Source organism: Terrapene carolina, unplaced genomic scaffold, assembly GCF_002925995.2.
Source record: "Terrapene carolina triunguis isolate 2854851 unplaced genomic scaffold, T_m_triunguis-2.0 Scaffold234, whole genome shotgun sequence".
Taxonomy (NCBI): Eukaryota; Metazoa; Chordata; order Testudines; family Emydidae; genus Terrapene; species Terrapene triunguis.
The window spans coordinates 113,816-132,101 of NW_020664585.1; the positions used below are offsets into that span (position 1 = coordinate 113,816).

At 41.8% G+C, this 18,286-nt stretch overlaps 1 protein-coding gene across 1 annotated transcript in view; it reads right to left on the reverse strand.

Moving 5' to 3' along the window:
* The window catches only part of ZNRF3 (zinc and ring finger 3), a 49,750-nt gene extending 31,922 nt beyond the window's left edge, over positions 1 to 17,828 (reverse strand). Inside the window, exon 1 of the mRNA XM_024196917.2 lies at positions 17,703 to 17,828. Coding sequence (XP_024052685.2) covers positions 17,703 to 17,828 — 126 coding nt within the window. The remainder of the gene's footprint in view (positions 1 to 17,702) is intronic.
* Between the last annotated feature and the right edge of the window lie 458 nt (positions 17,829 to 18,286).

An 18,286-nucleotide genomic window follows, 5' to 3' on the forward strand; every position in this document is an offset into this window, starting at 1 on the left:
CCAGCATTACTGTAGTCAAGCTGGAAGTTAACCAATCATGTTCAACTGAGGCCAGGTCAACACCTCACAGGATGGGATGGAGTCTCTTAGTCTAAGGGATCTGGGGGGAGGAAGCACAAGCAGCAGCCATGAGTATGGCAGAGCTTAGCATCAGTGAGGACCACAGGAAACTGTGGACCGATTTGACCAATTTTGGACGTGTACCTTCAACACAAGGAGGCTCATCCATCGCTGCAAATTCCTCAATGTGCTTTTTTCTGACTACCACCACAGCTTCCATCTTACTTGGGCTTAGGTTCAATCAGCTGATCTTCATACATGAGCTGATCTTGTTCAAGCACTGGGTCATCTTTGTAGTATTGGTATGGTCATATCAGGTGAAGTATAGACATAACTGTGAGTCGTCTGCATATTGCTGGCACTCGAGCCCATGTCATTTCACCAGTTCTAATGGCTGAATGTAGAAGTGTAATTTCTCCAAGATTAATCTTTGGACTTCTCTATTTTAGTGCATTCTCTTGGCACTCTGCCACCTTCTTCAGGTGGGACAGCAGTATCTCATGGTCGACAGCACTAAATGCAGCAGAGCGAGCCAGGAGGATGAGAATACATGTCAGATGAGACATTTCTTCATAGGAAAAAGACGGATAATTTCCATGGGCTACACTAGCAATGCCAGAATTCAGACTCATAGTTTGCTCATAACTTATGCTTTGTTCTCTCCCATTTTTCTTTTGGATTTGGCAAACTATCTACCAGGCAGCACCTGTTCGGGTGATAAGTTCCATGGGTGTACTAAGGATAAAGATGCACTGCCTATACTGGGTCCAGGAAGTACTCTGATTTGGTCAGCAACTTTGCATTAGTGGCTAATGAAAGATGACATGATCACCTTTTCAAAACATAATGGTGCTTGGTTTTGGATTAGGTTAGTTTCAGGGACCCAAAGGATGGTGGGCCCATGTTAGTTTGTTGCTTTTTTCCCCAGAAAAAGGGTTCTTGTTACAAAGGGAAACTGGAAACTTCTTTCCACACAAGCAGAGACATGGCTGTATTGCAAAGGCCTCAGGGTAAGGATTAAAGAAAAACAAAATAGAAACCCGTCCTTCTCTAATTAGGGTCTTCATTTGCCAAAGAGCCATTCCACAGCGGGAGGAATTACATTCAGGCCGTTGCTTGGATAACGTCTCCCAGCAGGTTGGCTCCTCAGAGCCAACAATTTCTGGTTACTTGGAGGCAAGCTGCCTATATACTGTTTTAACTGGCCTGGCTTTTGCAGCCGATTTTGCTGAGGAACAGTTTTCTGTTCAGAATGCAGAGATAAAAGCTTGGTTTGGTTTGAAATTCTCCCCACTTTCTTTCTCCCTTTCTTTTTTTAAACTTGGGAATTATAGGTTTGGAGTTTGTGTTATTTCTCTTGTAGACATCAGTGTTTTCCCCCTTAGCCACTTGATTCTCTGCCAGTGAAGGCTGCTGTCTGGAGTCCAGCCATTCAATCAGCCCCTACCTCATCATTAACACTGTGGTGCTGGCGGTCACCGTCCGTTGCTGGTGACAGGAAATCCTAACTTGCAAGAGGTTAACCACAGCCCATAAACAGCCAGGCTGGCTCATTAGTCCCTTAGAGTCGGCCCAAAGGAGCTTTTGGTTGTTTCAACACTGTTCATGGGCTTAAAAGTTTAGGTCTTTGGAGCTCTGAGGAACCAACTTGTCTTCCCCAAAAACAGTAAGAAAAAAAAAAAAAAGATAACTATCTGTCCCATCAGCCAAGCACATGTCTCCCTGTTCAGATGCCTGGAGACTAAGGTCAGTTCTCTCCAAGTCTTTTGGCACTCTCCTCAAGCATCCAGGGCTGGGCAGCTAGAAAATCTCTGGGGTATTTTTAAAGATTTGTTGGGAATCAAACTTCCAGATACAGACCTATTCGCCAGAAAAACCTGTGTACCCATGTCCAGATGATGGCTGACGCACCAGAACATGCACATGCATTCTTTTTACTTTCATTAAATGTCTCAGTGTGAATCTCGTGCTGGTAACTTAGCACAGCTCACCGCTCACAAATACACCTCAGTCCTGAGCTAGCGGGACCATCCTATAGGATAATAAAGGAAGTTCAGTCCATGCTCTCTGCTGACAAAGGGGACATTTTAATGCTAATTTTTCTTCATTTGTGAAATGGATACCTATCCCACTTGGAATTAGACCTTTGAACTACACAAAACACAAAATTGCCACATGCTACAGATGCAGATACCCTTAAGTACATCTGTGTAGCCATTGTGAAGACATTCAGAGATGAAGTTCAGAGGGGAGCAATAGCTTCTAGAAAGTCATCTTTCTGGGAGTGGAAAGGGAGGTTCAACCTCATAAGTTTTGAGTTGTATTAAACTCCTCTTCCACCAAGCCCTATGTCCCTGAAGTTTCTTGCAAAATGCTCCTAACTTCTTTCTTTGCAACTTCTCTAAAAATCTATTTCTTTTTCATCACTACTGCTAAAACTTGTCTGTCTCTTACTGTGAATATGGAACCCCTCCCCCTCTAATCTCCCTGCCAATCTATCCAAAACTCCACTGCACTTCTGATTATATCACCCCATTCTCATTTTTAGTGCACTGAATTCTGGCTCTTCACTCGCCTCTGCAAAGCCCTGAACAATCCCATTCCCTGCCTCCACGTCTGCTCCCTGCTCTCTTCATCTTACTGCTCCTTTATCTCACTCTGCTTGCCAGCTTTCCTTTGTTATCATTCCTGTGCTTCATGCAACCTCATTTCTTAGCCAACCACTTCTTGTTGCCTCCAAATCCATTCTTTCATGTAGCCTTCCAACTGTAGCTGTTTCAGTTATCACATGTATTGATTTGGTCTATAAGCTCTTTGTGGCATGAAATGCATATCATGGACTTGTAAAATGAGTCACAAACCATGTACAATTATGGAGTTCTAAAATCTTACCCAACTGAAAAACAGGCCAAGTCCTGAAGTCCTCCTCAGTCTTAACTCAGCCAGAACTTCCAGTGACTTCAGTGGGAGTTCTGCCTGAGTAAAGACACCAGAAACAAGTGTCAGAAAATAACAGTGGTTTCTTTAGCTCCACGTTTGTTTGATGGGATTGTGGAGGACTCAGTCCTAAAAGGAACATTTATGCAGAGCTGATCCACTGTTAGCAAATCTGTGGAGAGGCCAAAGGGAAAAGCATAAGATGTGTCTTTATTTGCATGCTGCTGCCGCTCTTTCCATGTTATAAAAATACACAGTGAAAGTCTGAGGATGTCAATGTAATAGTGAAAGGCTAATATCTCTGACTTTTGACACTGGCTGTTATTCTGTAGTCCCTGCTGTTCTCCTCACACCTCTTATATCTGGTTGATATCTCTACACTGACAACATACGCATCTACTTCTCCATAAGTAGGGGTCTCTGTCCAGCCCCATGCCAGCCTCTCTCTGATATTTCTTTCTGTATGGCACTTAACATGGCTGAGATCAAATTCCTTATCTTACACCCTCTCCTCCTGATGCACTCCTGGATTGCCATCCACAATTAGCTCCCTCACCTGTCAACTGAACATTGTCTTTCCCCTTCTCACATCCTTCCACTTACTCTTCCTTAAAGAGACTGCTGAAATCAAGACATGAAATAATTGTGGAGCCAAAAGAAAGGGTTAGGAGGAAAGACAAGAGAAAAGGTGTATCTCAAGTTTAAAACTTTGTCCTCACCTTCATGGAACTTCACAATGCTAGCTTAACCTACATCTCAGACCTTGTTTTATGTTTCCCCACACATCCCCTGCATTCCACCAATGATAATTATCTCCGATTCCTGTTTCTATGCATGCACTGCCCACCTGAACCAGTTTGCCAAGTCACTTCCTTCTCCCCATTCAAGTCCCTCTTAAATCTGTTAAATAGGCTTGCAGTTGGAAAGTAGAATGGTCTGGAGGATTGAGCAGGGAAGCAGGAGGTACATAGTTCTCATCATGCCTTTTCTGAGGAATCACTTGGTGGCTGTGGGCAAATAATTTCCTCTCTTTCCCTCCATTTATATCCATCCCATAATACCTGCTTACCCCACAGGGACATGATGAAGATTAGACTTTAGCTAGTCAATGTACTTCAAACTAGTCAAGCACAACAAATGCTATTATGGAAACCTCACATCTTCCTAGAGGCAAATAGATTTTAAAAACAGAACAAGTATTATCCTGTCTCTGGATCTCCCTGTGCAGCTCTGTTAGCATCTCAGGATAAAGCGACAAGGAGTCCTGTGGCACCTTATAGACTAACAGACGTATTGGAGCATAAGCTTTCGTGGGTGAATACGTCTGACGAAGTAGGTATTCACCCACGAAAGCTTATACTCCAATACGTCTGTTAGTCTATAAGGTGCCACAGGACTCTGTCACTTTTTACAGATCCAGACTAACATGGCTACCTCTCTGATACTTGATATCTCAGGATAGTGATTGTACCGCACCAAGCTGTATACTATTGGCACTAAGTAAATAAGAATATGGGTGCCTGAGATAGATGGACGTAAAAATACAATGTGAAAATACCAGCACAATTACCAAGATCCCTTCTGAGACATGAGTCTTAAGGAAGCTGCTCCTGCCATAGGACCCACAGTGGACAGATCTGTATCTAATGCTCTCCTGCTAGTTTATTCTACATATTAGAGCTCTTCTCTCCTCCAAACACTTACACTCTTTTCCTTGCATCTTCATGCTCTTTACTGATGTTGAACTGGTTCTCTCTCTTTTTTTTTTTTTGGGTACCCTTCATTTTTAGCAACTAGTCTTGAAGTGGCAGCCCCTTTCAACTGTATGTTTTAACAGAATAAAGCTGTCTGTTCCCTTGGCTCCCATTAAGGCATTGCAGAGCCCCTGTTCTTCCTCAGTTATCTGTGTATAGCCTTAGTTAAATGAAGCATTTGTCCCCATAATTAATATAATATTTTTAAAAGAATATAAAGCATATATATGCTCTAGACTTGAGAATAGTGTATAATCCTCTAGTAAGTAACTCTGAATTTAAGGGCTGCTTAAAGATAACAGACAATCCATAACAAGTCCCATTGACTGGAAGTTGAAATTAGAAAATTTCAAACTGGAAACAAGGAGCTACTTTGTTTTAAATCCATAAGGGTAATAAACTATTGGAGCATCTTACCGAGGAATGTGATGGATTCATCATCCCTTGAAGTCTTTAAATCAAGATTGGTTTTTTTTTCTAAATTACATGTGCTGGTTTAGCCGTAAGTAACTGGGATTGAAAGTGTTCACTTACACAGTAGGATAAAATTCCCTCCAATGCAAGAATTACTGGGCGACATCCTAAGGGCACAGTGGTTGCTCTTGCCTTTTAGATCTATGATCTAAAGCCTGCTAAACAACCAGTGGGGTCCCTGGACAATCGAGATAAAAAAGGAGTACTTAAAAAGACGATAAAGTCATTGTGGAGAAACTAAATTAATTCTTTGCTTCAGTCTTCACGGCTGAGGATGTTAGGGAGATTCCCAAACCTGAGCCTTCCTTTGTTGGTGACAAATCTGAGGAATTGTCACAGATTGAAGTGTCATTAGAGGAGATTTTGGAATTAATTGACAAACTTAACAGTAACAAGTCACCGGGACCAGATGGCATTCACCCATGAGTTCTGAAAACTCAAATGTGAAATTGCGGAACTATGGGCAGCAGGTTTAAAACAAATAAAAGGAAGTAGTTCTTCACAGAACACACAGTCAACCTGTGGAACTCCTTGCCTGAAGAGGTTGTGAAGGCTAGGACTGTAACAGGGTTTAAAAGAGAACTAGATAAATTCATGGAGGTTATGGCTATTAGCCAGGATGGGTAAGGAATGATGTCCCTAGCCTCTGTTTGTCAGAGAGTGGAGATGTATAGCAGGAGAGAGATCACTTGATCATTACCTGTTAGGTTCACTCCCTCTGGGGCACCTGGCATTGGCCACTGTCGGCAGACAGGATACTGGGTTGGATGGACGTTTGGTCTGACCCAGTATGGCCATTCTTATGTTCTTATGAGCTAGCATTGGAAATGTATGCCAGACCAGCCTAATCTCATTCGAAAGAGCTCTTCCATTTTGGACTCAGAATGGTTTCCCCTCTTTTCACAGAAAATGATAGGCCTTGTAGTAGGGCTACTACAAACTTTCAACGTCTGAATTACTTCTCTCAAAGAGAATGTTAAATATTAAAGTTAAATATTGTTTAAATATTAGGGACCTGAGTTGAGTTTTTTAAGCCTAAGGGATTTAAACACATCTTCACTGAATTTTAGTTCCACAAAATACTATGTAGCTCATCCATGATTTTTAAAACAAGATAGGCATGCAACTGTACCCTTCTTTGCATATGCAATTCCTACAACTGGAACAGATTTAATTGTTTCTACATTCAACTACCCAATTTGTGCATGCATCATAGTAATTACGTATGCAGGTTAGGAAAGCAATTGCACTTTCTTTTGTGCACATAATTACATGCCTGACTTTAATTTTAAAGTCCTAGATACAAACTAGTTTACCACCTGCTTTATTTCTGTTTCAGCAGCTCGCAAATACCATTTGTGAACAAAATGGTTAACACCTGGCTCAGAAATACGAAATGTAATGTAAAACTATTTTCAAATGCAAATGAATTTACTGCTGGGGAGAAGTGTGTCTGATTCTGAATTTTCTTGCAGCAAGCTGGATGGAGCCACAGATTTGTAGGAAGTCAGAGGCTCACATGGGAAAAGTGACTAGTAGGAGAGAAACAACTTAGTACTTAAAATTCTGTCTTCAAGTACTGTACAAGTATTAACTGGTATATGGTAATAAACTTGTAACTGTACAATGTCCCAGGAGCCCTCCCTAAAAAGGGCCCCTATTAGGTATGGGTCCCCTACCTGACAAATGAATTGGTAATAAAATCTGAGATTGGGGGGGGAGGGGAAGGGTTCTTATCAGACTGTCTTCTCTGGCATGTGTCCTATCTCAGGGGTACCAGAAGCTTCTGCAAGCAGAACTGATGGAGCATCAACATTTCAACTGAGTTTCCAGGAGCTGGTTTCTTGAGAGGCATTTTGTAGATGGCAGTTTTTTAAAGTGCTTTATGGACTCTTCTGTGGATTAACTGGTGAGTTAAGTTCCTAGTGTCTATTTTAAAACATGCTCCTTGTGGCAAAACTTTACCCTCTATTTTCTGCACAGTGCCAAAGCACACTGTTGATGATCTAATATTAAATACACACTGCACTTCTGGCCTGAAAACGTTATCCTTCCTAAATGCTTGGTTAAGAATTTGAACAGCTCTGCCTGCAAAGGCTTATAGGTACACCTTACGTAGATACCATTTGGAAACAAAGACTGAGTAAGACCTAGAACTGGACAAGAAAAGCAGCCAACCTCACAAAGTGAAGGAACTCAAGTCAGGGTCACAACATTCTGGGACATAACTCCAATACAATGAGTGGACAAATGAAAGGTAAGCCAGATTTATAATTATTGTTCAATTTTATTTCCAGATTCTTAAATATTCCACTAAATCCAAACTAAAACCCATTCCCGTTAGAACAGACCACTCCATAAATTGGCCTTAGGGCTGCATCTGTAGATCTGCAGTTTAAGTGTACCTGGTAAGAATGTTTGAATTAAAAAACCCATTAGAAAGCCAAACAATTAGAAGCCATGGCTACACTTCCCAAACAAGATGCTGACTCTCACTCCGACAGCAACCACAACCTTAACTCTAACCCATGGCAACTGCAATAAAATATTATCATTATGACATAACACAAGAGGTTCTTCTAGTCAGTCTTAATGTAGATATGCTCTGATTCAAGTTCAAGGGCAATAAATAAAGCAATAAATGGGTTCATTGGGGGAGGAGATGGTGGAAGTATACTTCGCTTTTTAAGAAATCCTAACGCTGGACTGAGGAATGCCAGCCGGTTTAGAGCTGGGTGCATTCTCCCTCTTGCTGAGATCCATGGGAATGAAGCCATGCTATTGCTCACCTCCTAAGAGCCACAGAAGGTAAATCCCTCTTTGGTGGACCTTAGGAGGGGCACAGAAAAATAAATCCCTTCCCGAGGACTTTGAGGCTTGTATGAGAGGGCAGGTTTTGTGGCTTAAAGCTGGTCTTCAGTATAGTCTCTTGCTAGCCATTCTGACTCTGGTCCTGCCCTGGTATCATAGAGAAAAAGGCAGGGCACTAGTAATTCTAGGTTCCATCAGTTTAACTTATTTAAAATCAGTCAGTCAGCATTGGTAATTCACCAGTGAAAGAACCACACACAAGTTTGCGTGCATCACACAGGCAGGCACTCCCTGCCTGCAGCCATGCAGCATGTGCAGGCACTTTCATTGTAACTTCAGACAACTTTACTCTGGAAAACAGGGCAAGGCAAGGTTGTGCTGTTGCAGCGTGTGGGGGAGAGGCCTGGCCAACGGAGAACGAGTTTCATTGTGCTGCCTGCATTGAGAAGGCAGGAATTCTAGAAGGGGAAAAGGTTCCCTTTGAAGCACATGGCACTAAGAGCTTCCCAGTGACCATGGCAACAGGCTCAGTGGGTTCCCAGCCTGAGAACCAAGGAGCAACAGCCATGATTCAAAAACAAAACAAAAAAAACAACAGTCTGAAAGAAGAGGAGGGAGGAGGGGCAGGGGGAATGAAGCAGAATTAGCCTGGCAGAAACTGAGCGGCTCCCTGGTAGGCAAATCCAGCCAATAATGCTTGTTGGGTTCATGGGGTTTCCTTTTCATTTTCAAAGCTTTCTTCTTCCTTCTTCATTCCCCTTCCAGCCCTATTCAGGAGCTCATCAGATCAGTAAAGCCCAGGCCTTTGCTTCGCCTGCATGCAGCGGTGCCTTAAACAGGACTGCACTGTGATCAAAGGAGATGCTAAATCAAGGCTGCCACACACACCCCTTGCCCAACCAGGACCCAGTTTTCACTGGTGCTGAAATGGGAGCTGTTTTTAGAGGGGGAGCAAAGAGTATGACACTCTTGTGATTGTCCTTCCATTACATCATATAATGCTCAGTCTTGCTGGACAGATTTCTTGTGATGCAAAGATCTCTCTAGAATTAAAAACATTCTTGTTCTTAAATACTGGGCCTATTTAATGAGCGGATAGAGAACTGGTGTAAAGCTACTGAAAACACAGACTATTGTTCTGCCCTGAGAAGAATCCTTGTACCAAACAGATAGATCACTGTGTTATGGATAGACAACACTTATATTTCAGATTGTGACTTTTTCCCTTTACTTAAATTCATCCTCAGTTCTCTCCCTCTTGCTTTCTAATGTGAGAAAGCTTAGCGCTCCTCACCCACCTGACACACTCTCATTCTGACACTTTCCCTGTTATTCCTAATGGCACCTTTCTACACAGCTCCTGATGTTCCTTGATCTTCTGAGTCATCTTCAAGCCTGGTCCACACAAAGTTGCAGAAGTATAACTGAAAGTGTGATTTTAAACCAATTTCGTTAAACTGTGGCAGCTCTGTATATAGACACTCTTATATCTGTTTAAATCTAGTTTATATTGGTTCAATTTGCAGTCTGTAATTCATAGATGCAAGGTAAACAGATATAAACTGGTTTTAAACTGATAAATATGTACAATGTTCTGTGTGGATGTTAATTATTTTTTAAATCAATTTAAGTTAAACTTCTGTGCAAACCCTTTTCTTTATTTCCACAGTACCAATTTTCTTCCTACCATCAAACTGCCAGATTAAATAATCCAACTTTTTATACACCACTTTCCACATAAAAAAAAACTTAGTTCTCACAGTTAACAGAATGGCTTCCAATGGAATTAAGGATGAAGGAGAGTTACTGGCAGATTCCAACCTGACTTCAGAGTTAGAAAATCCATGGGGATCTGGGAAAGGAGTAGAAACTCCAGCTGCAATTATGTTGCTGCGTTCGTCAGAAGGCAAAGACAAAGCAGAATCTCTCCCAGTGGCCTACGGCTCATTATGGAATTAAAGTTCAACAGCCCTGCATCTTGGGTTTTTACACAGACTAGTTCATCTATTCTACAAAAATGTCTTTTGAAAGAGGAACTATTTGCATCTGCAAGTAAAAAAAAAATTCAGTAGACAGATCTTAACTTTCATATCTTTGTTGAGGTTTCAAAATATTTACTTGATTTGTTAACTCAAACTATTTCCATTATACCTGGGTCTACTGGAAAAATAGGCAGGTTTGCTATTTTCCTCCATTCTACGGAAACAACCCAGACAAAGAAGATGATCACAAAGTTTATAATCTCAGCCATGGACACACTAGTGGAGATACTCAGCCAGACTGTCCCAGTGGACTATATCCCAAGTATCTAAGGCCCGGCTTGACAAAGCCATGGCTGGGATGATTTAGTTGGGAATCGGTCCTGCTTTGAGCAGGGGGTGGGACTAGATGACCTCCTGAGGTCCCTTCCAACCCTGATATTCTATGATTCTATGTTAAAACCATTATTTGACACTTTTTTGGGGGAAAGGGGAAAGACAATATGAGAGGTGTTCAGGCTTCTCTAATGGTCCTGCCATTAGGGCAGGGGACTGGACTCGACCTCTTGAGGTCCCTTCCAGTCCTAGAATCTATGAATAGCAGAGGAAGTGAAAAATAACTAAGACTTTTTTCTTTAAAGAAACTTTTGGCAACACCAACATGTATTTCACTTAAAATCCTTGTGTTGCTATGAACTCCACTTCCCAACAGGCTTTCCCTTCTTCCACAAAGGCTGCAACAATCTGCCAGGAATCTTTCTACATTGGGCATTTTCTTAAAAGGGACACAAGAGAGAGAATACAAAGTTTATTACCATTGTTTACAACTAGACCTTGCAGATGCACTTTTGTTTGAGGGTAGCACTTGTACTGTATTTATACCCTATTAATTTTTTCTATCCTTGTTTCCCTGGAGTCCAAATTGCTAGGAGGACTCTTAACAATAGCAGCTAGAAGTCAAATGCAGCCAGTCTCCCGTCACCTCCTGCTACGTTATATTCATTTTCTTAGCCTTGGCAGATACTGTAGTCACACTGGTTTCTACAGTTAGGTTGATTAGATGCTTAAAACACATTATTCCCACAGATTGGCTTTTGAGGATCATAGTGTGTGCGTCCACATCTGTCCATGTGTTCAGTGCTCATGAAAATTACTGGTTTGAAAGCCCTGGAGACTAGAATTCTCTGTTTATACACAGAACCAGAACAGCCAAGGCAGTGGCAATGCAAACTTCCACCATGCACCATCTGCCAACATGCCTCAGTCCTGATGTGGTGGGATTAGCAAGAAGGGTGGAAACAAATAGTTTCCAGGGCTCTTTAGTGTCTTGTTTAAGACTACCAACAGCGGGAAGCAATTAATGACAATTATGGTGGTAGGTCTGTGGTGGGTTCACCTTTCTACTGGGAACTGGACTGAGCCCACAGTCATTCCATACAGGCCAAAAAGAGCGATCAGATGGTAATTGTCTGTCACAACCAACCTGCTCAGGATTCACGGTGGTCACTGGTGACATGCAGGTGAAATATTGTCTGCCATTCCCAATCCTGGCCACTAGCTAGTTATGCAAGGGTTGCCAGCTACATTGCATCTGAGTTTCCCACTCATGACTTGAGCCCTACAATTGCTCAAAGATTATTCTATTGTGTAGCTGATGGCAAAAAACTCACATGAATCTTTTGATCTTCTTATGGAATGTTCCACAGACCTCTTCTTAAGCTACTGCTTTTTTCCTCTGTATCTGCAGACACTTGATGCTTTAATTGTCAGGGGTCTAATTACTTTCTGCATGCAGAAGATGTAGAGACAGGCTCTTTTTGGTTTATCCTGAGGATGTGTGTCTCCTAATTTCATGCTCTCTGGCTGAGATCATTAGTTAGGGATTCAAGAATTTTTTAGCATTTAACATAAGTGAAAAACCAGAAGTTTATGTTTTCAGGACCTATTGCCACTTCCTATATACAAGTATTAGAGAGACAAGGCAGGTAAGGGAATATTATTTATTGGACCAACTTTTGTTGGTGAGAGAGACAAGCTTTCGAGCCACAGAGGGCTATTCTTCAGGTCTGGGCACTGAGGTCTGTGCGGCTCAAGAGCTTGTCTCTCTCACCAACAGAAGTTGGTCCAATAAAAGATATTAGCTCACCCGCCTTCTCTCTCTAATATCCTGGGACCGACACGGCTACAACTACACTGCATATACAAAAGTATGTTAAGATTTACTTCTCCCATATCACTTTAGACTGAGCCTGATGAATATCACTTCATTCAGATCTCTCTCATTGTTTATGTAGATGCCATCTGGTAGCTATTTCCACATTCTGGTCCATGCTTTGCTTTTTTCTTGCCTCAATCACTAATGATCCCCTTGTTGGTCTTCTTGCCTGATCCCTTTTTGGCTTACATTCTGTCCAAATTCCATGGGTCATTTGATTTTTCATTGTTCCTTTTCTCATCTCCTGCTCCTTTACAGGTATGCATTTGCTGATGTCTGAATAAAGTTGCAAAATTATCTTTTTGACACTTACAGCTGTTCATACTGTTCCATGCACATGTTTACAGAACCTAAGTCATTTATCCTTCCCAGGAAACTGACCACTATGACCTAGTTTGTTTAAATCTAAACTTTGTTTCTTTTAATCTGCTGTATTCTGGTTTGTACTATCTTTTATGCCCTGTACAGAACCTTAGAATTCATGAAAGCTGCTATACAAACTATTAGACAGCACAAGCCTTGTTCCAAATCCTTGCAATGCAGAACTCCCAACTGAATTTGCAACAAGACTCTCAGGCTTGTGTCTGCCCTTTGCACACTTCTAACTTTTGAATCTATACTGGAAATTGTATTATGAGAATTGTGTGTAAGATGAAGAGTAAAGGAGACTTAATTTGCCAGCACTCAATAAAAAAGGAATCCTTTAAATCCTGGTTTATGGGAGATCCACTGCATTTCAGATAACAATGTGCTGTGGAAGTGACTTTGTGACTCCATAGCCAAAAAACAAAGCCTTTGAACACTCCTTCCTTGCTGTCTCAGCGTCCAGTGAGAACCAAGCTTGAACAGGAGGGCAATGAAAATTACCTTTAGTAGATGCCATCTGCAAGATGTTTGTGGGAAGGTGTGACATCAATTGTGAGAAATGAGGATGGGGAGGATCCTCAAATGGCTTAACAAAAAACACAGTGAACAAGTTGCTTTGGCACAGCTGAAATCAAAGGTATCTGAAGCTTGGAAGGCATATTCAGGCCCCCACACTTTCTCTCACTCCCTGAAAGGGTGGCTTTACTAGGGCTATCTCCCACACTAAAGCAATTAGTCAGGGGAAAGGCCATGATAGCAGGTTGGAGCAATGCTCCTGAAATTATTTCAGTCACAGGAATGTCAAGCATGCTCCATCACTGCATCTGCCCAATTCCAGCATCAGCCCTTCAGCATAATGAGAAATAACAATTCACCACAAATCGTAAAAATGTAATGGGCTATAAATGTCAGAGATGTAGAATGGAGAAATAACTGACTCTGCAAACCAACATCATTCTACAGCAGGGTAGGCAACCTATGGTACGCGTGCCGAAGGTGGCACACTAAATGATTTTCAGTGGCACTCACACTGCCCGGGTCCTGGCCACCGGTCCGGGAGGCTCTGCATTTTAAATGAAGCTTCTTAAACATTTTAAAAACCTTATTTACTTTACATACAACAATAGAAAGAGACCTAAAAACGTTAAAATGTATTACCGGCATGTGAAACCTTAAATTAGAGTGAATAAATTAAGAGTCAGCACACCACTTCGGAAAGGTTGCCGATCCCTGTTCTATAGTTTAATTACATACATAAATGCACACAGCAAGAGCATTAAGGTTGCGAAGTCAAGGACTCAAAAGTTAGAAAATGCCAGAATTAAGGTTTTCCATGAAAATCTTAATTCAGCATCCTTGTGTGTACACATTATGATATCTTCAGGTATATGTTTCCCCCCTTCCCCCACAAGAGGACTCCTGCTTCTTTCAGAGCACAGTCTGGATGATGTTGACTCATTCAATTTTTTTTAATCCTTATTCGTTATATGGCTTCAGGCCTTATTTACTGCACACAGGTCAAACCCTGAACTGAATACAGAATTATTAATATCCTCACAGGCTTTTCTATAATGCCCATCACCACAGTGTCTTCACAAACAATGAATTTATCTTCACAACACTCCTGTAAGGTAAAGTGATATTATTCCCAATTTGCAGATAAGGAATGGAGGCACAGAGATTAAAGCCAAAATTGCCTAAAATGTCTATTATTTGGGTTCCCAACTTAAGATGCCTAGGGGGCCAGATTTTTTAGTTGATTCTTCCTTTTTTAGAGCATTTTTATTGTACTTTATATAGTCAAAGCACAGTTGTAGTTATGAGCACTCAGCACTTCCAGAAATCAGACCTCAGCTATCTCGAGTCAGACACCCAGAAAATGATGCCATCTGTGAAAAGTTTGGTTTAAATAACTTGCTAAGCATGACATAGGAACTCTGTGGCACAGACACGGATAGAATTCAGTGTTCAAGGGTGGCATTAAATTAACTCAGCCACAAGATCATCTTTTCCTCTTTCTAGAATACCATCTCCTTCCCAATACACCTTTCAATTCAACAAATGAGGCGGGGGTTCTATAACCTATAACCTCATTCACTACACAACCCAGATTCATTTCCAGAGCACCATTTACTCTATAAACTGAGGGAGGGGTGCTGTGGCAAAAATAGTTTTTAATCACATGATCACAATCACAATTTATACATATAAGGAGCTGAATTAAGATTGCACAGGCAACCTTAATATTGGCATTTTTTAAAAGTTTGAGTGCTTGACTTTTCAACCTTAATATAGTTTCATTGTATATAAACTTCCTAAATTTATTTATTTTTATATATATATATATTATATATATAAAAAACCTCAAAATTCTATGACATGGAGCAATACAGACCTCCACATGGGTCATCAGCAGGGTAGGAACCTTTTAATCCATAGCACAAGCCAACGATGACTGGTAGCAGTAGAAGGCTGTTATCCTCTATGAGGCCCTGACACCAGAGGGGGATGAGATTCACACTTTGCCAGTAATTTTCACAGCTATTTGCTAGACAGCAGAGGAATGCTGGGGGCTCTGAAATCCTGGTTTTAGTTTCAAGTTCTGGAAAAGATTTTTCTCTAGGGGTTACAGCCTCTTGTGCTCCCATCCCTCAGAGACTGTCCCCAACCAAACCTACTCCTCAACACCCTGCATTTGAGTCAGGATGCTTTCCCTTTCTCCTCCATGCTGCCTGGGCACCCGCAGAGGGTGCACTGAGAGCACAAAAAAGTTAGTCTCTCTGTTCTTACTTCTGGTGCCTTGCACCACATGATCCCAGTGCTGCTGGCAGAATCAATGCAAGGAAAGTCCTGCTCAGCATCTACAATCCTGGACTGGAGCATGCTCAGTGCAGACAGAATGTTCAGAGAACTTTGCTCCCAACTGCTAACAAATCTCTACAGATCATGTAGAAATGGTGATTTTCAGAAGCATATAACATAGCTAAATTTGGTTGTATTTTCACAGGTATGACAAAGGCATCTCTCTGACACCATGGCACCCTCCACACATCACATTTCGAGTCCTTGATCCAACGCATGGAGGCACTAGAAGTTCTCAATGAAAAGATTGCAAGAACTTTTTAAAAATGGGCTAAGCTTTTTTTTCCCTAAACTTGTTCTTAGAAATGCTAATCAGTTTTTGCTGAAGCTTTTAAAAAAAACATTTAGTCTCAAGACAGCCAGGGCTGTAAAACAAGTTCTTATAATGGAAAGCATTAGGCAACCTCAACTAGGTGTCACTTCCAACTGCATCTATAATGTCATCTCTTGTTTAAACATTAGTCTTTGAAAAACACTAATCCTAGAATATAAATGGTCAAGCAGGACTTTGGCTGGAAGATCAAGAGAGCTGGACACTGAACCAGGATAGCAGAACTGAGGACACGGAGTTTGGAGTCTTCTAGTCTAAAGTTACTGTCAGAGTAATTCTAGTGCCCCAGCTGCTGAGAGCCTCACCCAGTGGCAACGTGAAGTTAACAGGACTGGTAAATTTTATGGCTCGTATTCAGAATCCTGTGGTCTGTAGTAAAACTGCCAAGAATCCAGTCCATTCTATAGTACTGCTGTTGCTGGATTGCTATAGCCCTGAGCTACAGCTGAGTCACCGGAGCTATCCTCTGGAGAGGAGAACTCACAAAAAGGAAATGGTGCAGGGTACAATAGCTCAGATACCCTCATGGAAACAGAGAGATTGGGGATGGATAGAATAGCAAAAGACTCTCCTGCTTTTCTAGTAGCCAGGAGGGTGGAGAAGAAGCAAAGAAACTCCCTACTCTGGTGAAAGTCAAAGATATGACTTTATATCCCGGGGGGAGGGATAGCTCCGTGCTTTGAGCATTGGCCTGCTAAACCCAGGGTTGTGAGTTCAATCCTTGAGGGGGCCACTTAGGGATCTGGGGCAAAATCAGCACTTGGTCCTGCTAGTGAAGGCAGGGGGCTGGACTCGATGACCTTGCAAGGTCCCTTCCAATTCCAGGAGATAGGATATCTCCATTAATTATTATATATCCTCCCTCCACAACCCAAATAATCCAGAGGCCCTGGTCGGGTGGGGGCAGCACGGCAGGAAGGGTTCTCCCACTTTCCATCTGCCAGAGGAGGCTGGGAAAGCAGCTAGTAGCCAAAGACTGGTACAAGAGACTGAGTCCCTAAGCAGGGCCCAGGGACATACACCTCCCAGTACCCTACCCACTCCCCAGCAGTAAAGTGCTGAACTTTTCACCAGGACATTGGCCCAGGTCTTTTCTGGTCCCTCCCTCCCTCCATCTTTCACATTAACCCCCAGCTAGTACAGATCTGCTAAATTTTTCCATGCCTCATTTCTTCACAAAACTCCCAGAAAAGAGCTCAATATATTTAGTTTAACAAAGAGAAGGGCAAGTGGTGACTTGATTACAGTCTATAAGATCCCACATGGGGAAGAAATATTTAATAAGCTCTTCAGTCTAGCAGAGAAAGCTCTAACATGATCCAATGGCTGGAAGTTGAAGCTAGACAAATTCAGACTGGAAATAAGGCATAATTTTTGACAGTGAGAGTAATTAACCATTGGAACAATTTACCAAGGGTCATGGTGGATTCTCCAAAACTGACAATTTTTGAAATAAGATTGGATATTTTTCTAAAAGATCTGCTCCAGGAATTATTTTGGGAAAGTTTTATGATCTGTGTTATACAGCAGGTCAGACTAAGTGATCACAATAGTCCCTTCTGGCCTTGGAGTCCATGAATCTCCCCATTTTGCCCCGTTTTATGCACCCCCTGCATAACTGCAATGAGACCACCACCAGCAGAGCACAATACTTTGCTGAAACTCCTCCTTGAGCTAAATGGCCTTCTTTGCCCAAATCTTTCCTCTCCCCCAGCCATTTTTCATACCTGAAATGCCCTTTTTCAAGCTTGGTACAAGTGCCATATCCCATGGGAGACCTTAGAAAGGAGCTGTTTGGGGGAAAAAGTTTCCTCCAGTTTTTCTCATTTGTCACAAGAGGGAACTATCCCCTTTTAGAAACAGAGTTGCAAGCTCCATTTATCCAAAATATTGGTGGTCATTTTTTCCCTTACCTTGCCCAGAACAGTGAGGCATGGTTTAGGCTCCAACTCAGGCTGTTCCAGTTTCACAACTCCTACCCAGCCATATTCATACAAGTCCTCTTCATCATTGCTATTACACAGTCCCAGTGGATGCATCTGAAACAGAACAAGGGGAGACGAAGAGAAGTTGGTAAAGGCATTAACCAAAACATTAACATGAAAACAAGACAGTGTTCATTATGATGGAAGTAATAAAATAGTCTACTGGTGGCCTAAATACAGAGTATAGTATAGTATATCAGTCAAATGAAATATCTGCTTGCTGTTCAGACAGTGGCACATCAGAAGGTGAGAAAAGTTCCATAATAGTGCTAAATATTTTTATTGTAGTCCTTACACTTCTGATCTCAATTGTGATTTGACAGAGCTCAGATTTGCCAGTAACAGATGGATTGGAAACCAGTGGTGCAAAACAGTTAGGAAGCCAAAAGCAGCAAAACACTCCAAATGAAGATTGATAGCGTCAGACAAATCAGCAATTACTTTGATCTTAAAATGTTATTCCAGTCTAGAGTTTTCCTCAAACAGGAAGCAGCCCAGCACAGTCCTCTCCT